This window comes from Artibeus jamaicensis, unplaced genomic scaffold, assembly GCF_021234435.1.
Source record: "Artibeus jamaicensis isolate MK-2021 breed Jamaican fruit bat unplaced genomic scaffold, CSHL_Jam_final contig_373, whole genome shotgun sequence".
Lineage (NCBI taxonomy): Eukaryota > Metazoa > Chordata > Mammalia > Chiroptera > Phyllostomidae > Artibeus > Artibeus jamaicensis.
Window position 1 is genome coordinate 1,103,150 of NW_026521807.1, and position 27,097 is coordinate 1,130,246.

Genomic DNA, 27,097 nt, shown 5'->3' on the forward strand with positions numbered 1-27,097 from the left:
TTCAGCAGGTTGCAGTTACCCAGTCCCCTCATGCTCCTCCCTGTTCAGGTTTTTTATAAGGTGGGAATAAGGTAGGAACAGTCCAAAGAAATGAAGAATCTCAAAATCATTTATATGTGACCTCCAAAGTCATCATGTGATTCTACCATGACAAATTTGTCTTTTTACTCATTATATCTACAATACAGAGAATTTGCTTGCCCTCCTTCAAGGTCTCCTTTCCGAGCCCCTTTCCCTATGCCCCTGTTGCTCTCCAGGGCTTTATTTTCAGTTAGTTTCTTCTCTAACTCCTCTCACTCTCCTCAGCTGATCTCCTCTTCTTCTGCGTCTCTGTAGGCTAATGAGCTCCTGAGTGCCAGACAAGCATGTGCAAGAGCTTTGGGGCCATTATTCTATGTATTACGGGCCCTTTAAATTCTGAATTTTGAAATCTAAACCTACCATCTTAAGAGTTTCTGAGCTTCTTCCTTGTCCTAAATTTACCAGCAAGTACCACTGGTACCACCCAAACTAGAGCCCTGAAAACTTCCTATTGCCTTCTTTTCTTTATCTTCATTGTATAAAAAATATCACTGTGTCCTATTATTCTGCACCCTAAAGATCGTTGTTTCTCACTTTCCACCATTACCGTCACTGATTTGGTTCATCCCTCATTACTCACTGCCCTTTGCTCTTGGACTGTTTCTCAGGAATACCACACTCTTTGTGGTTGCTTAATACACTATTTTTCTCACACCTCTGCACATGATATTTCTTCCACTTGGAATAGCCTCCAAATAGTTTGCACAAATGGTAAATGATGTGTTCTTCATAAACTCCAGCTCAAACTCTGTAGCTCATGAAGGCTTCTCTCTTCTCTTTCACTCCCAGATCGACCTGGGTGTTCTGTACAATATGTCTCTCCCATCTGATATGGACTTTCATCAGAGTACTTTTTACTTTGTACAGTAATTGCTCAGGGGGTATGATGTTTGTTTGATGTTTGCATCTCCAAGGGCCAGTGTCAGGCCTGACACCCCATGGGTGTCAATAAATTAATGAATAAACAAACACTGATGAGGGGAGAAGTCTCCCAAAAGTAATATATTGAGTGATAAGAACAACCCCATAATTAAAAATAAATCTAGCCTTGGCTGATGTGGCTCAGTAGATTGAGCGCCGGCCCACGAATCAAAAGGTCACCAGTTCGATTCCCAGTCAGGGCACAAGCCTAGGTTGTGGTGCAGGTCCCCAGACGGGAGCATGTGAGATGCAACCAATCGATATATCTCTTGCATGTTTCTCTCCCTCTCTTTCTCACTCTCTTCCCCCCTGTAAAAAAAAACTAAATTTTTAACAAATCTAGAGTGTCACAAAATAATATCTATAAACAGAGATTATTTTGAGCTGACTGTATTTAGAATCTTTTGTTTAACTAGGACACTATTTTCATTAAATACAGACATCCTTTTTACACAGTCAGGAGAAGGTTATTGCCTAGCTGGTACAATTTGAAAGAGAGGCAGGGTCCCCAGATCACCTCCATTAAGAGCCAAACTCGGTACCTAGATTCTCACAATAGAAGTGCTACTTTGGATGTTGGCAAAATTTCCTGGAAAAAAAAAGTCGTTCAAAGGTTGTCCCTGGCAGGGATAACGTGTGCACATTTCTGCGCCTCTCTCAGATTTACCAAGAGCAGGTAAACGTGGACTAACAGGATAAAAAGGGACAGATCCAACAAAGGAACCATTCTTCCTTCTCTCTCTCTCCCTCTTTCCTTCTCTCCCTCCACCCAAGATTCATTCTCGACTTTGAAAGCATTGCTTCTCCTGCCTCTTGATTCTTTTCCTTAGCAAAAGGCAACTAACTTAAGTAATAGATACAGATTTTCATGCCAAAACTCCATCATTCATTCCACTCGTATGGCTGAAGAATCAGTGTTGATGCTTGCTGTCGAAGCTCATCCATTTGACCTTGCACCATAGTCACCTGTAGGTATTTGCTGACCAGTCATTGTGGGTTAGTTAGGCTGTGGGAAAAGGAAGAGAGGATCATAGTGATGCTCCAAAAATAAAAGTTTGATAGGTAAACTAAGAATTATGGTTAGGGTTCCAAATTCATTAAATAAGTAGGTCCCAAAGAAAAGTATGTATAATCACTTTAGTCTAAGCAAAATAATTCTTTATCCAGAAGTGAACCTATCTGATGTTTAATCTGCTGATGTGTGCCTTTGTTGTAATGATTCGCAGAGGGGCATTTTGGTTTCATGCTATTCCATTACCACCTGCTCTTCCCCCATTTCTCCATGGTCATCCCTCCCATTCCTTCTTCATTCCATTCTTTAGGTTCCAGCTGGGTCTGTACACTTACTCCAGTAATCTTATGTATGTATAGAGTGATTATCAAATACCTGCTTTTTTGTTGCAGTCGGCTTTCACTCCCCTAAAAACAATTAATACACCTACTCTGAGCAGCCTCAGAGGAGAGAACTCAGCACTTTGTGTCCTATTGCTCTTTACAGGTAAACAGGATCAAAATCCCAAAACAAATAGATGAGCTGATCGAAATTGAGAGTGACACAGGAACATGGTACAGGAGGTGTTTCGTTCGGATCCACACAGAACTCTATGGAGTAAGTAACAAGCCTGCCCTGAATTGTTTGCCAACTTGTTGCATTTGAGGTTGGCCAGAGCAGGGTTGGCTGGACCGGTTCCTTCTGCCCAGGACACCTGACTCCTAGAGTAGGACCAGTTATTGGATCCTTTGGGTTCATCGGGGTCACTAAGACTTTTGTCTTTGGGAAGGGAAGGTGTTTGGCAAGGATTCTTGGCAGTGACGCTTGCACTGAAGCCTTGAGTTACTTTGCCCTTTGGCTTCCAGGAAGCTGATAAACGAACATTCCAGTATTTGGTTTTCTATAGCCTTTAGCTTTGACATTTTAGGTTCAAATGAATCCGATGCAAAGAAAACTCAACTCTTAAATAATTTGTTGAAGGGAGTGAGGTTGACTAAATAGCTGCGTAAGTAAACTAACTCTCTAATATTTCACAGATTTGGTTGACTTTTATGAGGTGTTTCAACTACCCCGTCAAGGAAAATACAATAAAGCTTACAATTGTTTGGTTCACCCTGTCCTTTGGGTAAGTGATATTTGAATTCTTGATGAGTGAAATCTTTAAATTTCCACACTGTAACTCCCAGTCACGCTGCTTTCGTATACCATTTGATGTCATTAACTTTTAGAAAAGAATTTTTTCCAGCTTAGATTTGCTAACAATTATGGTTTTATCACCCAATAATTTTACTTATCTTGTCATAAAGATGAGGTAGCAAAATCAATAGTATTTTGAAAGTCTGATAAAACCCTGAATGATTTGTCCCCTATGACTTCTCCACCCTCCTCTCCTCTTGTGCTTGGCCCCAGCCACACCGGCCTCTTTGCTCTTCCACAGGCAAGAATAATATACTCCACTTTCAGGTCAATAGGATCTTTGTAGCTGGTGGAGCCCCACATTTATGCTGCAAGTTCCATGCCCCAACATCCCCAAATGGCAACAGGCAAGTCATCAGATAGGACCAATCTTTCCTGGTGCTGTGAGTCAAGATAACAGGATGAACAAGGAAAGTGGTAGTCAGGAGTCCTAGCCCCTTGTTCTGCATGGGACTTGGGGGCATTACTGAGTGTTAGTTCCTCATTTCTGATTGGAGAGGGTTGGTTTAGAACATATAAACTCCCACCCAAGTCTTAGAAAACCTATTAATCTATGAAGGAAGAGAAGGATGAAATGAAGTGCCTACTATGTGCTAAACACTAGGCTGAGTAGTAAGTAAGATGAACACTCTACTCTCAAGATGTGAAGTTGTATGATAATAATTATTTGTTTACTTTATTTTATTTAAGAATTTATTATTGCCCACATTTTAACTTATGATTTCCTTACTAATATCTCTCAAACCTCAGACAGTGTGTAGCATTTAGTGGATATTCAGTAAATGTTGGCTGAATAAATGAAAACTAGGCTGAAACTTCTCCACGTCATCAATTATGGACATTCTGGAGTAGCATGGATGGAACACTACAGTGCTTCCTCATAGTTTCTGTTGTTAAAATTTTTTGTCCTGTGTATATGGCTAGAGACTAATGCTATAGATGTTGCATCTCTGAGTCATTTTGTATTCAGTGGCCACCACCCATACCTTCACAGTACTTTAATTTGTGATCTATGAAGAGAAGGGGTCGAAATCTGTGGACTGCTGAGCCAGAGGTGTTTCTAGAATCCTGATGACAGTGATGATAAAACAACACATACTGCCTTTTGAGCACTCTCTAGCTGCTGCTACTTTGCATCCCATTTAATCTGAGCACCCACCCGGAAGGAGGATACTATCATAAGTCTGGTATACATGGTAAGTGAGGCTGAGATAACTGGCTGGGGATCACACAGCTGGTAAGAGGCGAGGCCAGGATTCTAACCTAGCAGTAGACTTGCAACAGGATAAACTAGAACAACTGTTCTCAAACTCGAGTGCACATCAGAATAATCACCTGGAGGATTCCACCCCCATCGTTGCTAATTCCGCAGGTCTGTGTGGAGCCTGAGAGTTTGTGTTTCTAACAAGTTTCCAGGTAATGCTGATGCTGCTGGTCCAGAAACCCCAATCTGGGAACCACTATTTTAGAGCATTGTTGTCCAGTAGAAACATAATGTGAGGCACACGTATCATTTTAAATTTTTGGGCAGCCACATGAATAAATGTCAAAGGAAACAAGTGAAATTAATTTTAATAATAAATTTTATTTTACTCATCTTGTCTAAAGTATTACCATTTCAACATACAGTCCATATAACAATGATTGATGAGTTACTTTACATTCTTTTTTGTTAGCCTTGTTGATATTTTATTTTTACAGTACCCTTCAGTTTGGACTAGCCACATACCAGCTGCTCAGTAGCCACGTGTGGGGAGTGGCTGCCGTGCTGGCCAGCACAGCGGCGTGACTCAGCTGTTCCCTGTTAGAATGACATGTTAGAGTCCAAGAGACAGAAAGCAGAAATAACCTGGATTTTCAGATGATCGCCAAATGGCCCTTTTGTGAGCCTTGAACTGCTTTGAGAAATGGGGCTCTACCCCTTGGCTAAAGCAGAAGAGTAGGGTAGAAACAAAGAAAGATTCTCCATTCATAAAAGAGATCATCATTTAAGGGCCCTCATGGTTTTTGGACACCAAGATTCTGTATCACCAGACTGGGAAATGGGGCTCTTTGGTGCAGTCTGGGGCAATGAGGAAACATCAGGACCCGGGGGCCACGTATGGGTACAGCGTGGGATTCTGTGCATGCCTCCCCCGAAGTAAGGCTTCAGGAATGGTATTCCTGGGCTTCTCCAGGGAACCCCAGGCCATACGTCTAGCTTGGTTTTTTGCAGTCCTAATTGTGGTGGGGAGAGAGCCATGCAGATTACTGCGTGATGGATGACAGTGCTTTAGGGGGCCGGTCATCATCAGAGGGGACGCCTCTCGGGAACCACCAGGTCTCTGAGCGTGTCAGGGCGGCGTGCACTGCCTCCGGTGTGCAGGCGTCTTTACCAACTCACGTTCCTCTGTCTCCACAGGTACTATGGATTATCTGTATGGTTCCCCGATGTCATCAAACATCTGCAGTCGGATGAATATGCGTTACTAATTAGGAATGTGCCAAGAGAGAAATATGCAAATTTCAGTATCAACTTTACAATGGAAAATCAGATTCACACCGGAATGGAATACTACAACGGCAGGTCCAGAAATTTTGAAATTATTTAATATGCTACCTGCTCACAGAAACTTACTTCTTAACCAGCCTTCACTGCACTGAAATGTGCATAGTTTGGGGTTTTGGTTTTTACTTTATACATTCAGTCATTTTCTAGCAGAGTGTGAATACTTCCAAATGGGCATTAAAGACAAGAGATCAGTTATTTCACTTAAAACTACCTCTGAAACTGATACGAAACAAAAATTTAGAGAAACCCGGGTGAGAAATGAAAATAAGTTAAAGAACAAAAGAATGAAGAATATGAGAAAGTAACATGGGTTGTAAGGTTATTTGGTTCAGTGAAGAAATCTGAAGTGTAAGTTTTTGCCTGCCTTCTGTTCCTAAAAAGGAGGGATTCCTTTTTCTCCATTATGCTGATTCAAAAATTGGGGTTAAATTTTTTCAGGAAGAGATTCAATTAGAGAACAGAAATGATTTCCACAGTTAAGGGCTTTGAAAATAAGGAACAAGTTTGCAAAGGATATTTCTGATTATAGAATCTGGAATGCCTCTTGGTGAAGACAGACAAGTGGCTCAGGAAGGTGATTCCGGTTCATTCATCCAAAAAAGCAAAGGGGTGGACAAGGTCACGATGCGCATCCCTTATTTGTTGTCTGAGCAAATAATCTCTGGTTTGAGTTCCTGGAGATTTACATCGTTCTTAGGAAATTGTCCCAATTTCAAAAGCAACAAAAGTAAAAATCTAAAATAATCAGTTTCCCAGAGCAAAAACAAGTTTGGAAAGATGAAAAAGAACTCTGTGGGATGTTAATGGTTTACAGTGAAAAGGAGAATTACCAGCTAGGACACACTTGTTTGAATTGACAGTTCAGGGAGGGGCCTGGTCCTCATCCCAGCATGAAGAATCGAAGGATCGCCTGCACCTCCCACAGAAAACCCTCCTTCAGGTCGGCGCTTGGTCTCCACGGAATCCTTAGAGTCAAGTGCTCTGTAATTCTAGGTTGAAAATTCACTTCATTTATTTTTTTAAAATATTGTTACTTCATTAGAAATTCGTAATGTATGTTTGCATGTCTGACAATAATATTTTAGTGATACTTGTTAAAATTTTAAGATGGATGTTCAATTATGACTAAGAAGTACTTTATATTACCAATATAGTGATTAATAATTTTAATAGTATTAAAACATACATTTATATCCTCATAAGACATACATTTATTTTAGAAGGTGGTAGAATTTTTTTAAAGAGAGCTTTTCTGTTTCAAGATATAAAATGGCAACTCTACATGTTCTGATGTGGACTAAGGCCCCAGGTAGCCTGCCAGGGACAAAGCAATTCATAGAGTCACGTGTCTCGTCTGCGAGCTCCCTCTGCAGGACGCTCCCGGAAGAGCGCACGGAAAACCAACAGTGGTTCTCTGTGGGCACAAGAATCCGGTGGCTTGAGGATAGGTGGGGAAAAACTTGCTCTTTCCTTTTTCAGTATTCTAATTTTGTACCTCGTGTACTCTGTGCATGTATTACCCATTCAAAAAATGGTTTTCCTTTTCCAGATTCGGTTCCATTTCAGAAAAATAAATAATCTTTAGATGCATGCCCTCTTTCAGAGGATAAATTTGCAGTTTAGATGGTATTTCTTTGGACCACTAGAGCAAAGGGTTGACATGGGATTGCTGTTTAAGCAGCTGGTCTGTTAGGCCGCAGCGCACAGTCAATCATAAAGTGAGAATGATTTTGAAAGTGCTACTCAGAAATTAGTGAACTGCTTTTAAGTCAGCCATCTCACTTGCCAAGGAGGATTAGCCCCTTTCTGCCCTTAATAAGAATGACATTTGATACCAAAACTTCTTCCTCCACTGAACCAGCATTTTCCTCCCAGTGACTAAGTATACACTCAGAGTCTCCTGATAAATTACCGAGACACGTTGTTGAGCAGTTATCCAGGTCTCCTGGGGGTCCTCACCAACACCAACAGATCTGAATCATAGACTCTTCTAAGCTGTTAGGATTGTTACGACTTACCATTTTACCACCTCGAGTTCCCTCTTGCAGCACCCGAAACTGTGGGTGAGCAGGTTTCATCATTCTTCACGTTTCCAAAAATGAGCAGAGCTCTCGTCATCCCACTTGGTGCAAGGAGCGCCTGTGGGCTCTGAGGAGTATTCTTGGAATGAGTGTGACCTATGAGTTTCCTGACCCCTGAGTCAATCATTCCTTATGTAAACGAAGGATCCTCAGGTTTTCCCTTCTGGGTAATCCTACACTAGAATGAAGAAACCTTGGGTTTTCAATTTAGGGAACAGATTTCCATTAAAAGTGTGTATGGGAGCACATCCTAGAGTTGGAGCCATTAACCCCACACGAAGAATTTTCAAATGAAGGCTTATGGGGAGGAGCAAGAAGATAGGATTAAAAAATAAGGAATTTATAGCCCTGGCTGGTGCTGCTCAGTGGACTGAATGCTGGCCTGCACACCAAAGGGCCACCGGCTAGATTCCTGGTCGGGGCACATGCCTGGGTTGCAGGCCAGGTCCCCGGTGGGGAGCGTGTGGGAGGCAACCACACATTGATGTTTCTCTCCCTCTCTTTCTCTCTCCCTTCCCCTCTCTAAAACTAAATAAATAACATCTTTAAAAATAAAGAAATAAAGAATTAATAGCCACAAGTAATCTCCAAATTTTCTACCTGCAGTTGCAAACCCCCAAAACCTTTTCCCAACATTGCAAAAAGCTAAGTGAAGTTCATTTGAGTGCCACCTCGTCTTTTGATGGAAAATAAGCTTGGCGAGCAATGGATAGGCAAAGGACAGTCTGCCTGAAGAAAAGGAGGGGAAGCCAAGAGCTTAGAAAACCCAGAAACTAACGTCCTTTATAATCGAGAGGCCATAGAGGAGCACCCCATGTCTAAGCCTGTTTGACTTTGCTCCAAACCGTGATGGACAATCATTGATGTGAATCTTTTGTGTGTTGAGCAGATTCCTGGGGGTCAAGTTCAAATCTGTAACTTTTAAGGATTCAGTTTTTAAGGCCTGCACCTTTGAGGATGTGACTTCAGTCAACACCTACTTCAAGAACTGCACATTTATTGATACTGTTTTCGACCACACAGGTACGTGTGCTGCTTTGCCCTGCGGAGGCCTCTTCAGAGGGCCTGGTGCTTTGCACAGATGTGACACCCATGTGACAGTGTGGGCAGGGGCTTATGGGGACATGGAGATTGAAGTATAAATTAATGGATTCCCTAAATCAGGTTGGATCAATACGCAAAGGTGGATACGTATTGTTTGGTTTTGTCAGGTTCAATGAAAATGGGGCTTGCTGAAGTTCAAAGTTGAAAAATAAATGGTTTGGTGAATAATTTTTTTTAATTATAATTTATTGATTATGCTATTATAGTTGTCCTGAGTTTTCCCCCTCTGTCCCCCTCCACCCAGCACCCCACTCTCCCTCAGGCAATCCCCACACCATTGTTCATGTCCATGGGTCATGTGTGTAAGTTCTTTGGCTGCTGCATTTCCTCTGCTGTACTTTATATCCCCATGGCTATTCTGTACCTACCTCTTTGTACTTCTTAATCCCCTCACCTCTGGTGAGTAATTTTTAAAGCGAAGAATTAACCTGTAGTTTATTTGTTTTGATGATCCTTATTTCTAAACCTGGTGTTTGCTTAAGTCAGCATGCCTGAACTACAGTCAGCAGAGATGATGAACATATGTCTGATTTATGCATATTTTGAAACAAATTGTTTCTGTAATTGTTGTATGGAAGCCATTAGTACTGTAATGATAGTTCTTATGTAACATAATTAGGACAAACCAGCATCACAGAGGCATAAACAAACACTAAAATTAGCAGTGGTCAATCAAAAGAAATCCGAAGATAACTGGATTCTTCAGCTTAATTTATTCCTTTTTTCAACATAGCTATTCATTCAGCGGTAGTCATGCCTCAGTGTCAGGGGGACAGGTTTTAGGATACCCATGGATACCAATATCCATGAATGTTCAAGCTAGTATTTGCATAACCTACACATATCCTCCCATAAACTTTAATCATCCCTAGATCACTTGTAATATCTAATAGTCATCATACTAAATTGTTAAGGAAAACAAGAGAAAATATCTATACACGTTTAGTGCACATTCATTCATCATGGGCCTGACTACGTAGTACACGTCAGCAATGACATAATATATATAGTTTTTCAGTCCACAGATGTGGGGTCCATGCGTACAGAGGGCCAACCATACTTCGTAATATAACATCCTAAACCTTGTAGTCGGGCCCAGCACAGACACTAAAAGTCAAACCATCCAGGCCTTGAGCTTTCCAGAAATTCCCAATATCATGATTCTTTTCTGAAGTTCATAGGCTTTCTAATACTGGTGTACAACCTTTAAGAGCTTGATGAATCATCTTTCTTTATGTTCACAGATTTTGAGCAATACAAATTCATTGACAGCGAATTTCAAAACTGCTCATTTTTTCACAATAAAACGGGATGCCAGATCACCTTTGATGATGACTATAGTGCCTACTGGATTTATTTTGTCAACTTCCTGGGAACGTTGGCGGTGTTACCTGGGAACATCGTGTCCGCTCTCCTGATGGACAGAATTGGGCGCTTAACGATGCTGGGTAAGGGCTCGGTTTCCTGTGAAATGAAAGCACTACCCCTGCCACCCAGGGGGGCCCATTTCCCACTGTACCTCCTGCCTCCTTAGGGATTTGCACCCCACCGAGATGAGAGAGATCCCTCAAGACCTTTCATTAAGACTAAATTTTAGTGAAAATTACGTCTAATTACATTTCATTTGAGCAGCCTCCATAAGTTTACAGACTGGAAAACTAATTATGTGCCGCTAATGTATATTTTCCCACTTAAGCAGCTGGGTAATTAATGATGTGCACTTCGTGCTCGCTGTGTTCTGCAGGCAGTTAGGGAGGCCAGCCCTTCATCCAGGTGCACATACCGGTGCCTGAGCTTTGTCAAGCCCAGGCTGCAGCCTCCCCTCGGGGTCTGTGTTGCCGGGAGACCCTGCAGACTCCAGAGCCTTTGCTCTGCCAAGATGACAGGAAATATCCCAGCCCTTCGTCTGCTTTGTTGGCAGGTGGCTCTATGGTGCTTTCGGGGATCAGCTGTTTCTTCCTTTGGTTCGGCACCAGCGAGTCCATGATGATCGGAATGCTGTGTCTGTACAACGGCTTGACCATCTCAGCCTGGAACTCACTTGACGTGGTCACTGTGGAACTGTACCCCACGGACAGGAGGTATGTCAAAACAGGCCTCTAGGAAGAGATGCTCTGAGCCCCACAAGGACCACTGAAAAGTTGCAGAAAATAAACCAAATTGCCATGTTTCCAAGAAAGTAAAAATCCAAAAATATCTGGTACATGAAGTTGCAGGTTGCACTTGTACAGCTGTTGGGGAATGTAGCTGCTGGCAGGATTTAATAGGACAGTTATTACCGGTGATGTGGGCTCTCGGTGCTTGAATTCGTGCAGGAAGGATTCCACAACACAAGTCCAAGCGATTTTGAGAGCACATTTATTAACGCTGGACTTGGTGAGACAAAGGAAGAGCTCAACATAGAAGAGGCAAGGTCTCAGCAACGGGAGCGGGCCTAGGTGGAGCCGCCTTGGCCCTTTGGAAATGTGGGGAGGAGTTGAGCCTGGACCTAAGTGCGTTGGTCCTTTAGAAAGAAAGTCACAGAGGCAGAAAGTGTGAGCCAGCCAGGCTGTGTGGACTTGGGAAGCAAGTTACTGGGGCAAAAGAAGGGCCCTAGGAGAAAGAAGGTGAAGATACCTGCCTTGGGAAAGAAGAAGGGAGGCACGAGTGTGCTCCAGAGGGAGGGAGAGAGCCTGCGTCATGCTGAGTCCTTGTCTTCAGGTTTTTCATCTGTTTTCTAACGGCAGGAATTGTAGGGGAGGTCTCAGGGAAGGATCTCAGTACAATATTCACAAGCTTCCCAGGTGCTTCCATCAGGGTCACGGCCTCCATGACGGTCTGGCGCCAGGGCAGGGGGTCGTTAGTCAGTGCAGCGGGCCCTAACGGCGGCCCTGGCATCGCTCCATCTGGTTTTGCTGTTTTCTGGGCCTGGAGCTGCAACACACCTGAGGCCTACATGTCATCTCTCGTTTGACCAAACCTCGGTCTCTGTGGTCAGCAGACCCCAGGCTTTGTTCCTCAGATGATCTGATGCGGGTCAGAACCTCGTTGTCCTGAGGGCTTAATGCTGTAGGGGAGCGGACGTGCAAGGGAGAAGGAGGCAGGTGAGTCAGGGTGCTGGATGAGGCCAGTTTGAATCAGCCGTCTATCTCAGTGCCCCCATTCTATTTGCCAAGGAATTCTCCTGGCTTCTTACTATCCTGTCTCACAGCAAAACCAGTGAAGGAATGTAATTGTGTCCACGCCTTAGTTTGCTGACTAAGGGTGTGAGAAGCTGTAACAAGGTGGTGAGGAGCAGAATCTAACAGCCTGTTCTGGCCCACACTCTGAGCCACTAACCAGTTCTGAGAGGGTCCTTCCTTACGTTTGCAAGTGTCTGCATCCGCTCTGCATTAAGTAAGCACAGAGAGCTATCTTCCTGACCTTCCTGATCTATTGGACGAAAGGTCCAACAGGTTTCCAGTTACCAAAAGAGGTTGCTAGTACAAGAAAATAATGCATCTTGCCCCAAAATGGAGACACAGAGACTTTGCACCTCGTATCAAAGAAAGGGCCAGAAGGGATTTGGGGTGGGGATAGAGCTTCAGCAGCTGGGTGATTGAGAGAAGTCCTGTTTTGCCATTTGACATGAGTGAAGACAAACGGCCTTGCCTTTTTCTATTTTTTTGTGTGCTTTGTCACCATGGAACCCCTGGCGGCTGGAGGATAGAGTCAGTATTGTCTGGCCTTTGAAACGGGGCAGGGTTTTCTCGGGCTGCGCAGACACTCTTGGGATATCAATTTTCAGCTGTTGTCGGAAAGGTTAACCGTCAACTAAGATAAAAACAGAAATTGCTATTTCTGTGAGTTCAGTTCTTCCAAGAAACAGAGGTCAGGATGGCATTAAACATGCACAGATTCGATTAGGGGAAGTGCCTGTGCGAGAGAAAGGGGTGGGGGGGTGAAGTCTGGGACGCCCAAAATGTGAAAATGTGACTCCGCACCCAGTGAGGAGCCAGGATGGGTGGTTGGGTGGAGACGCCCCAGACCAGCCATCTGAGGCAGGTTCGACAAGGCTGCTGCAGGGGAAGAGGCATGACAGTGTCCGCCTCAGAGGAGCCTGCTTGTTCGGGAAAGCTGCCTGTTACAGTATTCCTGTCCTGTGACTCGGCAGTGACTGGGAGGTCTGCGCGGAGCATCCTCACCAGCCGCACTGCTGCGGGCTGTCACTCTCCAGCACTTCAGCGGTCATTACCAGACAACACTACGCCCTCACATCCCTCAATGATTCAGAGATAACTTGTGCCCCAGAGCAGCACCGTTAAGGCCTTGGTGAATTGGCTAGTACCACCTACTCCATTTCAGGCTTTAAAACCTTCTCTTTGTCTCTGTCCTGTTGCTCTGGGTCACGTCAGGAGCCCTCTGCCGACTTCTGGCTCTGCTGTGCAAATCCCCTCTGGTCTCTGTGTGGAGACAGAATAGATGTCCTGACAAGAATTCTGGTTGAGGCTCTAGTTTTTCCTAACAGAACTTTAGCACTGCCAACTCCTTGCCCAGTTTCTAGAATCGGCCCTTAGTGACCAGAAGAGGACACTGATTCCAGGCCCCAAGCTAAAAAGTAGCCTTCAGAGCCATTTAACAGCCAACTCCTGACATGGGCCGGGTCGGAATGATTACATTTGGGAAACATAGTTTTAAGGTACAGTCTAGGTGCTACAAAAGTTGTAACATTTGCAAGCCACATTTGTCAACCATGCTACAGATTTTGCCTTTAATGTTACACCTTTGACTTTCACTAGGGGTCACATTTGCATTTTTTGTGAAAACACCAATGAGGACAGGGCATTGCCCAGGACAACCCACTTGTCCTTTTTGCAGAGTCCACCCCTTCCCACCCTGTTATACAGGGGCTTCTGGACCCCCTCAGAGAAGCTGATCTGCCTCTTTGCTTTGTATCATTAACCCAAAAAATAAACAGCCAAAGTGAGAGGAAACAGCGTTTATTTGAAATCAAAAGGAATAGCTATTGGTGAGCACTGATTCAGTCAGGAACCCAAATAGTGCTCCATTAGGGGACAGCAGGAAGGGATCTGTTAGGCGCCTCAACAGAAGGAAGCATGTCTATCGGTGCTGATAAGCTGACAGAGTGAAGCTAATTGTAAATACTGTTTTCAATTTCAATCCAATGGTCCTTGGTCTGGTCGTCACAAGATCCGCGTCCTCGTTACCTTTGCCGACGTGTCTTTGGGACGGCGTTTCTCTAGGCCCAGTCCGAAGGTGACTCTTCCCTGGCATCCCAAGGGGTTGAGGTGTAAGACCTGCACGGCAGTTCCTCTGGGTGGCAGCATCCACTCCATTCTAAAGTGGCTCCATGTGTCTAGTCATTTACACTGTGATAAAAACCGGGCAGGTCTTCATGTTTCCTTCCCTGATGTGCAATCGGCGGGCGGAGAGCCCACGTCTCCGCTAGGTCTGCGAGGTCCAGACACTGGCTTTGCTCCTCCTCCTCCCTGCCTTCCCCCTCTTATTCCAGTTATTAATTTTCTGTCTTTTAGAAACTACCCTAAATCACTTTAAAAAGGGGCAGTAAATTTGAAATTAAAGTTGTACGTACTTATTGAGCATTACTTTTCTGTGCCTAAAAGAATGACTGCAAACCCAGTCATCTCTACTTTTCTCCCTTTACTCTCCATACTTCACTTCTGGACCCACTGGGTGCCTTACAAATTTAACTCAATTCTCACCCTGCTCCCTGGAGACAGTGTCAGATCCCACGGTTTAAGGACCCAGTCCTGCAAAACTGTCCCTCACCTTGACACTCCACGAAATGTCAGACTGTCGCCTGTACTTCTGACTGACTGGTTATAAATCAAAGTTCCCATGATCCCCTCCTCAGGTTCAATACTTTGCTAGAATGGCGCACAGAACACAGGGAAATATTTCTTTATGTTTCCTGATTTATTTTAAAAGTCTGTTGCTCAGGGCCAGCCAGATGGGGGGTGCATGGAGAAGGTATGAAAGGAGGGGTACGGAGCCCCCGCGCCCTGTCCCCAGTGTGACGCACCCCCAAAACCTTCTTGTAGTCTTTACCCTGGAAGTTCATCAGGTCTCGCTGTTCAAGAGTTTTGTAGAGCTTCCCACCCTGCCCCCCTACCCCCAGAGATCAGTGGGCAAAAGCCACAGAGGCCACTGAAAGTTCCAACCTCAGTCTCTCTGGTGATCAGCCCCCATCATGAGGCTTTCGGGGGCGACACCCTAAGTCACCTCATTAGGGCGAACTAAACATGGGTGTGGTCAAAGGGGGCTCCTGATGAATAACAAAGGACTCTGTCACTCAGGAAATTCTGACGGTTTTTAGGAGCTCTGTGACAAGAGCTGGGGGTGAAGACCAAACACACGGTGTTCCGTCCGAGTGGCAGCGCCTTCCCCTGTGAACGCCTCCACCATCCCCCCGCTTGTCGCAGACTCTGCAGTCACATGGCACCTCTCTGGGGCTCGGCCTCCTGGCCTGAGAAAGGGGGGCGAGTCAGGCACTGAGCTGCGTGTTTGGATGACCTCATTTAACCCATGTAATTCTTGCTCCGACCCTACAAGAGTAGGTTGTTTCGCTCCGTTTTCAGGTGAGGGAAACGAGGTGCAGAGAGGAGGCTGGGAACTTGCCCGGATCGTGTAGCCTGTAGCCTGCAGCGCAGATGCGGGGGTCTGTGGTGCCACTCCCGAAACGGACCAATCTGACCCCTCCCAGTGGGTCTGGGGTGAAGGCCCAGGGACCTGTTCCTCAGAGCACACCTGGCATTTGGGACTTGCAGCCACGTAGGTGAACCTCTTGGCCTTAGATGAACTTCAAGTTGTCTCCCAAAGCTCCCTTTCATTCCATCAATACTTACCTTGGCCCAGGCCCTCACTTCCTAGCTAAGTTTACCAGATAAATGATAAGGCACAAAGGCTTTCATTATCACCTGTCCATGAATATTTGCATTTCAACAGGAATAAGCACCAGGAAGGCCCAGGGATGGCGGTGGGATGGAGGGAGATGGAGGGCTGCTTTGGGCCCAGGGGCTGCTCCCAGCTGTGGGGTGAGTGAGGAGAGCCCTGCTTGCAGGGGTGTGGGATGCCACCTTCCCAGGCCGAGGAGGTGCACACAGACCTCACACATACCACACAGACACTGCTTACTTGGGTGAGACAAACTTTTCCTTTCTTTGAAGACCAGAAAGTAATGTAGCCTTTTCTAACTTAAGAATGTAAAATTAGATATTTTTTCCCCTCTGAAAAAGCAAGATGTTAGTCTGGCAACAATGAACAAATATGGCCCAACTAATGCCCAGTGAAATGTCCATTACAAAAATCTACTTCCAACCTATTTTAAAGGTATCAGAAATCCCTTCATTCATTTCACACCCCTGTGCCAGTCCCAAAAGGGGTGTGCTGAGTGGATGGGAAGACTACACAGTCCCATCCCAGGGCTGTGGCGGGGACCTCACTCAGGCTCCAGACCAGCAGTCCTGCCGCAGGCACCTAAGGGGAGCGGGGGCGGGGCGGGGGCGGGGCCTCGCCCAGCAGGGCCCGCCTCCATGGCTGCCCATTCAACCTACAGCGACTGAGTCCGAGTTGGAAGGCCTGGAAAGACTCGGCTGGCTAGCGTGGGAAACATTGCCTCTGAGGCTGAGGAGCTGTGAAAGCTGAGTACGCAAGAGAGGAGGTTCAAGCGCAGGAGCAGAGAGGGAGGTGAAGAAAGAGGCAGGCGAGGCCCGTGCCCGGGGCTCCTCTGCTGTGGCCGCAGCGCCGCATCGCAGACCTTCTCCCTGGCTGTGCTGCGGCGCCGCCCCCAGAGCTGCCCAAAGGAGCGAAGGACGTCAAAGGCCAAACAAAGGAGAGGTCTGAGGTGTAAAGGCGTTCACTGCGCCATCGTTTGTGTTCCCCCAGATCTGGAAAGCTCCTAACTATCCAAGAGCATGGTTACAGAAATAATGATTATATGCAAATCACTTCATTTTGAACAAACCATCAACGACATGGGACAAATAGTTATGTTACTGGTGGGGAAAGGCAGAAAGCAAATTTCTATGAATTCTGTGATATATAAAAATATGGATATGATTGGAAGCACATGTAAGGGGATTCAGGAATAAAAACCATTTGTTGGAGCGGTGGAGTGGCTGTTTTGCTTACATAATTTCCTGTGGTATGTAACAGTAAATCCAAATCAAAACACAGGTGTCTCTGGGAGACTGCAGGGTTCTCAGCCCTGGATACACCTTAAAATCACAGCGGCCTCCAAACCTACAACGCTTGGGCCCCCGCTGGAGCAGTAACATCAGAATTTCTGTGGACATGGCCTTGAGCATTGGTATTACAATATTACCGTGTTTCAGAAGTTGCACAGGTGACACTGTGCACCCAGGTTGAGCAGCCCCGGGGTGAGGCTGTGCTTATACATGTCTGTGTCCCCCTACTTCCACCAGATTGCTGCCATCACCCTAAGTTGAGAATAGCTTCACAAGGAAGTGGGAGACTTGTTTGGGGACTGAAGGGGTGCAGGCCATCTGCCCCACTTGAGAAGCCCCCGGAGGGGTTGTCTAAGGCCCACCTGAGTGGGGTACCACAGAGATAAGTTAGGAAGACATGAGGATATTTTGAGAGGCAGAAAACACCACCTCTGCCCACAGTCCATCCTGTGGTGAGCTCCACCTACCCCCCAAACCAGTTCTCTTCTCACCCATCCCCTCTGAGAAGCCTTCTCTCACCTGCACCCCCAGCCTGAGATCACTCCCTACCCTCTGCGCCCTGTGGTACCCAGGGTACCTGTGTCACTGCACTTCGTAGGTTGTTATCATGACCTCGTTGCACCTGTCTAGTGCACAGGACACTTCGTCTTATTCTTTTGGGGGTTCCCGGCACTTAGTACAGTTCTCAGCACTTAATAGATGCTGCATGAGTGATGGGTGAAGGAGTAAGTACAGAGAAGACTATGTAAATTAGGAGTCTATTAAGGGCAAATTTGCTTTTTAGATAAATATTCAAGAGGCTTCTGGTGTTCTCAGTATTGTATTTCAACACCTTAGATGGAGTCGGTGTTAAAGTACCTTTTTCAGGCTAACCCAGGGGCCTAGTCATCATTTGTAATATCGTCACTGTGAGAGAAATGAAATTTATTCCGTGTTTCAAATGGCCAACTTCTGGATGAGTCTTCAGATCACGATGCGTTCCTGATTTGAGGATTGCCCACACTCTCCCAAGTGCCCCGTGTTGAGAAACTTCTTCCAGTGATTGGAGAGTCGTCCAGGGGAAGTTCCCTCCCAAAAGTTTAGACTGGAAAAGAGAATGTTCACCTTGTACCATTTAGCAGGTAGTCCATGAGCTCAGTCTGGGCCTTGGTCATTTCAGTCCTTTTCTAAAAGTAGCATTAAAATGTTTTTTTCCTGACAATTTCATCAGTTGATGGGGCGGATATTTGGTCAGTGTGAAAATGATGGCTAATGCTCGGGGCACGGCCTCAGAGTCTCCAGCAGTCAGCATCCCTTTCTTCCTCCCGGGAGCCTCTAGAACCCTCAGCTAACCCTGCCCTGGAGTCAGAAAACCCAAAGAGAAAGAGGCTGGTGGGAGGGCAAAACCACCCTCATATTCTGTCCAGAACTGAGCCAGCAGTTTCCTTTTCTCAGTCACCAGTTAGGACATAAAATGATATAACTGAACTAGAACTTGCTGGATTGTGAAGGCCCCGAAGAAGCATCCGCAGTCCAGCCTCAGCGAGGGGATGCTCTGGTAGCCACGTCCCCTGCCAGCTGCCCGCATCAGCACCGGGTTCTCAGGCAGAGGAGGGAACTAATGGTACAGGGAGAGGGGCCACCTTTGTGGAACGAGGAACAAACAGGGCTGCTGCCATCACAGCGGGGGAGATTTCCATTTAAGAGATTTAAATAAACAGGTTGAACAATAGTTGAAAACAAAACTCTGGCTGCAGAGGGAATGAGGGATCGAGCTTATGGAAAGGTATGAAGAAAGATCGCGTCGTTCTTCAGTGCTTGTTGGCTGAGAGCACGAGGCACCGTCGGGGTGGGCAGGGATGCGGCAGCTTGCCTGGCCGCTCAGGTGGCAGGTGGGGCCTGCGAGCCTGAGCTCCCCACCCTCGAAGGCCTTCAGGAGCACAAGGTGATCTGTGCTTCGCATGTCTGCAGAAGTTAGTGCTCTTTCTTTACATGAGAACAGGGAATAAATCAACTAAAAGCCTCTTTACTTTAATATAAACATGTAACTCCCAAGGGACAGCCAGTCTGAGAATGACTTTTCTCAGACATCTGTGCCTCCAACGCATAGAAATTCGAACCCTTTCCACTGCAAGTGTTTGGAGAAATCATTTACTCATCCGAGAGAAGGACAGTCGAGTGTTTTTGAACGCCAACATTAGTTTAAGGAGGCTTTGCACCCACACCAGATTTTTATCCGAAGGGCCGCCTCTGCTCAGTAAAGGAAAAAGGAGATTCTTAGGAAGTGAGGACTTGACCATCTTTTTTTAGAAACTCCAGATAGCAGATGCTCCCGAGGCCCCTCTCAGGCCCACACAGAAATCTCAGGAAGTCATCCTTTCCTCTGTTACAGCTGCAGTGATACACAGAGGTAGCCGCCCGTATGTTACACCCTGTTCTGAGTTATAGGAGAGGCTTACAGCTGGGGGAAAATACGGTTATTTTAACACAGATGTAAATTTTTCCCAGGTCAGTCTGCAGTCTCAGCGTTGAGAGACTTCATACAAAAGAATGTTTTTCTTTCTTATCAGCAACGTAGTTACTACCCATTTTCTTTCTAGAACACTACAACTTATCTTACAACCAGAAGATGTATTTGGTCCTTCGTGAAATGAAAATGTAGTTAAAAATAAGTGTAAGAAGCCTGTCTGAAAAGTTTACATACTGTATGACTCTAATTATATGACATTTTGTAAAAGGCAAAACTGTAGGCTGTAACAAGATCAGTGGCTGCCAGAAACGGTGGGGGCAGGGGTGTGGGAGGGATGAACAGGGGGAGCCCAGGGGGTTTACGGGCAGTGAAGCCATCATTCAGTATGATGCTGTGATGATGGGTACATGCTGTGACACACTGGTCAAAGCCCCTGCATACATGCATCAAGAGTGACCTTAAGGTATACACTGTGGACTTTAGTTAATGATAAAGCATTAATATTGGCTCATCAATTGTAACAAATGTACCATATTTGGGAAACTGGGAAAGCAGTGTATGGGAACCCTCTTTTCTTTTCACTCAGTTTATTTTGGGGGGGGGTGTTCCTTTTTTTGGTAAACTTAAAACTGCTAAAAAGTGTCTCTTAATTATTTTTCTGGCACAGAGCACTACTGACTACTTATTAAACGCACACATACAGTTTTCCTGATGGGCAGTCTGAAGCCTCAAGCAATTGCATTTGAAAGAAGTTATCAGTATATTAAATCTCCTTTTCTTTCTGGTGGTTGTTGCTATGACTAGTTGCTTTCTTTTCAAACAAGCCAAAAAAGAAGAAGACAAAATTAGCTTACCCTCTTCTCAGGAAGTGCCTGACCGCCACACCCCTTCCTCCTTCTGCGTGCTGGGTGTCATGGCCAAATGGAAAGCCATGCTCGCTGCCCCATCTCGGGTCTGCCTGTTCTAATCAGTGAAGCCGCTGGCCCTGCACTAACTGCAGGCACAAGAGGAGGGCTGAGTCTTCTCCTATGGTGTGAGAAGGGGAAGGGTTGGAGAACGACCTCAGTAAATACCTACACGTTGGAGAAAATATCATCGGAACAGCGCAAGTAGTGATGAGTAGTTGTTATGGCTGGCCAAAGGAAAACTCATCCTTACAGATTTACAAATCAATTTTTAAAAAGCTGTGTACTAAATACTTCATTTTGCAGCACATAAAATGTATTTCCCTCTGGAGGGAAAGCGATGTATCTGAGGATTACCTATATTCAATAGCCTTTAATACACAGGTACCCAGTGACAGACAAAAGCGGGGCTGGTGTAGCGGCACCAGAAATTCCTGTTATCTCATGAACAAAATTTCGTTTCCTCCCTAGAAGATGACAGTAAAATCACACTCAACACATATAAAGTAGTAAAGGTTTTCTTTTCCAAAGAATGCCCTAAGGACTGGGATATGTCTTATTGACAAGCCCCTTGCACATCTCAAATGCCAGCAGAGTCAGCAAGATCGCCGGGCCTGCCATAATTCTCTGTAATATCTTCTTGGCCTTGATTGCCCACCTGGAGCTCTGAAGCGGACATAAGAACTGGGTTACTCACTAGCCCGTGGGTGGAGTCCCCAGCTCGGTATTCAGTTTCTGCCTGTGGCCAGAAACATTTGGGAAGAGAGCATGTAGTTCACCTCCAGGGCACCGGGAAGAGGAGGAATGTAATTCACTCATCCCTGATTTTCTTTGAAAATAAGATTTAATTACTTAAAACCTCATGTATTAATTAAGCTACCAAAAAAACCCCAGGAAGTAAAAAAACCCCTAAGTAATACATTGTCATATTTTCATTTAATTCTGGAAGAGAAAAGAATCCCAGGCTCTGAAATTTGCTCTCTTGATAAAGTGGAACTCCTGGGCAGAATAAGAATCTCTGAGGGTGAGGAGAAACTCAACAGACAGTTGAAGGACCAGTACCAGCAGCTGGGGTTTCCATCTCCAGATGTGCCGACAAGCATTTAGTTACTTGCTCTAATGATACACAAAACTTGGAGGTCGTGGGGAAGTACCGTATGGGATATTTGTGCCTAAAATCAGACTCTGGGAAGTCACCTGCTCAACCTTGTCCATATCTCCTTCCTTCGCAGGGCAACGGGTTTTGGCTTCTTGAACGCACTCTGCAAAGCTGCCGCCGTCCTTGGGAACTTGATATTCGGCTCCCTGGTCAGCATCACCAAAGCCATCCCCATCCTGCTGGCCTCCACGGTGCTCGTGTGTGGGGGACTGGTGGGGTTGCGCCTGCCCGACACACAGACCCAGGTCCTGATGTAACGGGAGGCGAGCCATCTGCCCTGTATCAACTCTCCTGACAGAGTCAGGACTTCGGATTTTTCAGATATAGAAAGGCGGTCAAATATCAGAACACTAACTCTTGCTGTGACTAAAATTTAGATGCATAACATCTTGCCCCTTAAATGTGATTTTGCAGAGGTTCCACCCCTCCTCCCCCGTGCGTCGCTATCTTTCCTCTGTTGCTACTGCCTCCCCAGAATCCATGAAAGCATTTTTAAAATGGCCCAGTCATCGGGCCTCCCTGAGATTCTGCTGCTCGCTGGAGGGTGGGAGGCTACGAGGACTGCGCTGCTGTGAGAAATAGATCTTGCTCCTAGTTCCACATTCACAGGAAATATAAGTTGGCATATTACTGCATTTGTGCTGAGGAGAGGGATTCTTTCTCTCTCTTTTTTTTTCAAACAGTGACATTTCCTGTTTATTTAGAAAAGGACACCGTGCAATTCTAGCCGTAACAGCAGAGCCTTGCAAAGAAAACCGTGTGGCACCAAACAGAGCTGGGTGGCGCTCTTTCAGGAATGACAATTAAGGTGACTCCACCGACAAGAAAAATAAAGGCTCTACAGTTAGGAGCAGAGGCCTGTGTGAGCCGAACAAGCAAGATCTTGCCAGAAAGCTCCATGAAACATCTGAAAATGTGAGGAAATAAGGCCCGTGGCTGTGACGTGTGGCTCAGAATGGTAGACAAGCAGGGATCCGAGGAAGATCTTTCACCACCCCTGCTTTCCACCCCCAGCTGCCACTGATCTTGCCAGAAAGCAGATTCGGGGGAAAGAAAGCCACTCTCTCAAAATGGGGTCTGCCTACCTGACTGCCGATCATCCAACTGTCTCTAGTATGGGGATGGTCAGTCACCCAAATCGTTACAAATCGCAAATTAGGCAGCCGTTCACACCTAAAGCCATTTGGAAATGCAAAAGAATACCTTGAGGGACAGTGACCCCAGTGTTTGACCTTGGACTTAGTTGCTGGCATCCCTGAGGCCGGTCCCCTGGGCTGGGGTGTTCTGTGTGAGAGCACAGCCTGCCATCCCCCAGGGGCCCTCTGGCAGGCACCGCGGCCTCTCCTGGTGGTTTTTGGCTGCTCATTTGATCTGTGGAATCTGCCTGGGCCTGGAAGAGAGGGTCAGCGGGACGCTCCCACGGGCTGTCAGCGACATGACCTTCTCACCCCTTGGGGCTGCCCCTCCCCCAAGCTCAACCCTTTTACTCATCTTTGAAATCTGAAGCCTTCTTGTAGACTTGCAGCAATGACCAGTAGCCAGGAATACATCCCATATTAAAACAATATTCCTTTTTTAACTCTCCATGTCTTGTGAGGAGGTTACCCCGTGCTTATTATAGGCATTTCCAGCAGCCCTCAGCCCGGGGCCTCACTAAGGACAGCCTTTGTTCCCTACAGTCATTACATGCAAAGATGTCTTAACCCCAGAGGCCCCTCTGCCTCCCTCTCCGCTTCCTAATGATCCTCCTGGAGCTCCAGACTGCAGAGTTCAGACTCTGAAAAGCTTCTTTCATTAACATAAGCCATTAATCGACTCCCCCTTGAAGTAATTCGGGTCTGTAGAGCAGGGGCAGCCTGGGGTTGGGGGCTGGCAGGAAGAAAGGGGTTCCCTGGGGACCCGGCTCAGGGCCAGAACATCAGGAAAACTCCAACCCAGGAAAACTAAGGGGGCAGGCAGAAGGAAAATCAATAAAGACTAGATGAGAGCCATTAGACCGATATCAACAGAGCAAGGAAAGCAACAGAACTCACTCTCACTTCTGCCTACTGTAATACTGTTGGAGAAGAGAGACAGTGTCAAAAGCAAGAAGGGACCTGTATGTTATTCTTCTTCCTACAGACTTATCTCTACCCCTTGATTTTTCTTCTTAAAAAAAACCGTATTGGGGGACCTAAGCAGGCATTTTTTTAACTGAATGTGGCATGTACAGTGATAACTGCAAATGTAAAGTGTTTATCTCCATGGACGTGTTCAAAAGAAAAAGAGGTGTGCATGGGTGTTGCTCTCTCATCTCCCATGAGGGCTGACTGTGCTGAGTGGACTACCTTTACTTCAGAAAGGTCTCCAGTGTCCGCCATGGCTCTGCATGTATTCACCATCTCCCAGGCTGCCGAGCTCAGTTTAGGCAGACTTTGCTTTGGATACTGGCCTGAGTCAGAATAGGATAAACCAGCAGAACCCCACTTCATAAGACTGGCCACCATGCTTTCCCTTCCAAAGGGCCTTTCTTGGCCTTCTCCTCACCTAATCCAAGCCTCCCAGGTGGCCCAAGCAGGATCTATTCTAATCTCCTGGACAGTCTATGGTCACAAACCTTCTTGGTCACCACCTTCCCACCTTCCGTGCAGCATTTCTCTGCCTCCCTCCCGTCGTTCCTACCACCTGGGTTTTCTACAAGAGCTCAGGTTCTTCCCGAAGTATGTGGTGTGGCCTGTCTGGCTTGTTCTGGGGTTAGCTGGATTAAGACATAGCCGTGCCGTTAAACAGAAACTCAGTTCTACCAACGTAGGAGGCTGCTGGCACAGACACCTGCACCCGGCATCTCATTTCAGCTGCAGCTGAAGGAAAGGGAGAGTGTGTGCAAAAGCGAAAGCCTAGGAAACAGCCCCACTTGCTCCTCTGCTTCTAACGCCTTTTCTATCTAAAATTTCCTCATAGCAGTTTGGAATCAATCCAGCCTGCGGCTGAATCCTATTATTATCGCCAGGTCCTCTCAGTAGGAAAGACAACTCAGCCACTCCAAACTGTGGACCCTGTGCCACATCCCACCCCAAGTCGTGGGTCTCACAGCCCCAGCTCGGTGCAGTCCTGTGCCTCAGAAGCCAAACCCAGCAGCTGGGGTCATCTCAGACCCAGAGGCTGGGCCTGGGAGGTAAGACAGATGGGTCCCGGCTCCACCACTAACAGTGAGACCCAGACCTTGCCGGTGAGAATGTGAGTCATGGAACATCCCTAGTCCTCAGTTTCCCTGTCTATAGAGTAAAGAATAGGGACTAGTTCAGGATTCTAGAGGATCTTCATGAATGTAGCTTTCTCTGATTACCTTTTGATGCTGAACTCATCTTCATAAGCACCAAATAATTTTGAAACTGAAAAATTAGGCTCCAGGCCCCTGTGCAAGAGCTCAGGAAGCTGTCCGGGAAGTCCCGAAGGCACGGGCCAGAGAGCAAAGTCCTCGTGCTGTTTGTGCTCCAGCTTTGAAGGATGCGCAGCATTGTCTCAATTCGGTGCTGGTTGGACAGTGTCCATTGCCTGCCCCGGACAGGGACCCACCCGGCCAGACGGAAGGCTCTCCGATCACTGTACTAATCACCAGGGCCGCATTGTATAGCTGGCTCTCTTGACACTGTTCTCCACTTTATTATTCAGACATGGGCTTATGTAGATCTAAGCCTTCAGGAACAGGTTTTAAGTGATTTCACTGAAGTTGGCAAACAGACCTTCATTTACAAATCTCACCAAATCAGAGTGCAGGTTCACCGCCCCCAAAATGACTGAGCTGCTTTTCTGGGTGTCTTGAGAAGTCAAGGGAGAGGAAGGAACAGACGTGTACTGGCAATGGGGAGAGACCAGAGAGCAGCGTGAAGGTTCCAGGGAAGGGGCTAGGGCGCAGCCGAGACTTTCTAGACCCTGGGACCACTTCTAAAGCATTCCGTGGGAATGCCTTCTGGTTCACTCTGCCAACCAAAGTGGAATATGATATTCTTCCGTTTTTTTTTTCAATATCAAAATGGCCTTTATCTAGTTCTTCAGTGAAACACTTCACCTGTTCATGCATTAAAGACTCTGAAGCCAGGAATGTCTGCATTCGGCCTTTACCTGGTAGCGTAGAAAGACAGCTGGTTGGGTGTTTAGGTGCATGTTGGCTACATGTGTGGGTTTCCTTTCACCCCCATATCATGCTGAACTTAGTCCAGTTACCAAACCCACAGAAGCGCTAGTCACGGGGGGACAGCAGGAAGCCGTCTACGCAGTAGGGCCTCTGGAATGGACTGTGTGTTTCTCACAGCGTCTGTTTCTGCCCAGCAAAGTATGTTTTGAGTAAAGCTTCTCTCATAATCTGTGCCATGTAAGCAAAAGAACATTGTCGGTATCTCCCAGGCATTTTGTGTGCGCCTTCCTTGTTTCAGGTGTGGAGCGACGGTTCTCCATGTGATCATGTGATGTCCTTGTGCTCTAAGTACTGACAGCGTCTCACCCACCGGACAGGCCATTGCCAGGGCTGCCTTTGGTCTTCCTCAGACAATATCTACGTCTCGTTCATACGGTTCACGGGTCCATTTGGGCCCTTGTCTAAGGCTAGCAGGGCTAGTTGGGGAAGAGCTGTGTAGAGCATTCGCCGACCTGTCACCTCATGTGATGGTTCAATAAAAATATTTAGTGTGTTCCTCCCGTGTGCTAGGCTGGGGCACTGTGCTGTGTGCAGACAGTTCACCCTTTGTGGGACTTCAGTGAGGCCAGAGGAAAAGAGGGGGAGTAGACAGAAAACATCTTTAATGGGGGAGGGTCTCATACTGACCCCATTACATATTGAAAAGCCCTCCTCAAAGCCCCTCCCAGTCAAACACAGTGTTGGGTGTTTCCCGCAACTTTAGAAGACATAATTGCCTATGGTTGACAGTGCAGGAACCCTTTGAAATTTGGGGATATCTCTGAGAGGAGAAAGCCCCTCAATTGCCTGGACTTTGTTGAAGGGATTACTAACTAGTACTTGAAAAAATGGAGCCACACTTGTGCCGTTTCTTAAAATGTCTCGGTGGGAAATCGCACTAAGGTATTATCCAAGGGAAAGAAGCAGCAGCAAAGATAGCCCCGTCGGTAGAACGATGTTCATTGTTAAGTCCCCATGTCCTCCACCATCATCTTTTCATGGCCTGAAACTAGAGGTGGGGGCGGGCAAGCTGCTCCCGGGCGGGCGGTGCTGGGGCGGGCGGTGCCGGAGTGTTCCCTCCTGAGCCCAGTGGCGTCAGCAAGTCCCTGGGCTGCTGCCCTCAGTGTTTCCTTTCTGATTTTGAAGACTCGTGACTGAGTCGAGTGTCTTTGCAGATATCCTAGAGCAGCCTCAGCAGATAAGCCACCCAGCAAACAAGTTCTGACAGTCAGTGGCAGGAGGTTTTCAGATTTCGGTTTAAACACCAGTGCATGGTTGGGGCGAAGCGTCTTGAAGCTGCAAAGGTCTGGTGGGGTTCC

The 27,097-nt window shown here is 46.4% G+C and overlaps 1 protein-coding gene across 1 annotated transcript in view; it reads left to right on the top strand.

Moving 5' to 3' along the window:
* The window catches only part of SV2C (synaptic vesicle glycoprotein 2C), a 183,759-nt gene extending 156,960 nt beyond the window's left edge, over window positions 1-26,799 (top strand). Inside the window, exons 7-13 of the mRNA XM_037143719.2 lie at window positions 2,501-2,611; window positions 3,031-3,119; window positions 5,592-5,756; window positions 8,712-8,845; window positions 10,171-10,374; window positions 10,848-11,007; window positions 21,699-26,799. Of these exons, the coding sequence (XP_036999614.2) occupies window positions 2,501-2,611; window positions 3,031-3,119; window positions 5,592-5,756; window positions 8,712-8,845; window positions 10,171-10,374; window positions 10,848-11,007; window positions 21,699-21,882 (1,047 nt within the window). The 3' untranslated portion in view covers window positions 21,883-26,799. The remainder of the gene's footprint in view (window positions 1-2,500; window positions 2,612-3,030; window positions 3,120-5,591; window positions 5,757-8,711; window positions 8,846-10,170; window positions 10,375-10,847; window positions 11,008-21,698) is intronic.
* Window positions 26,800-27,097: the final 298 nt, after the last annotated feature.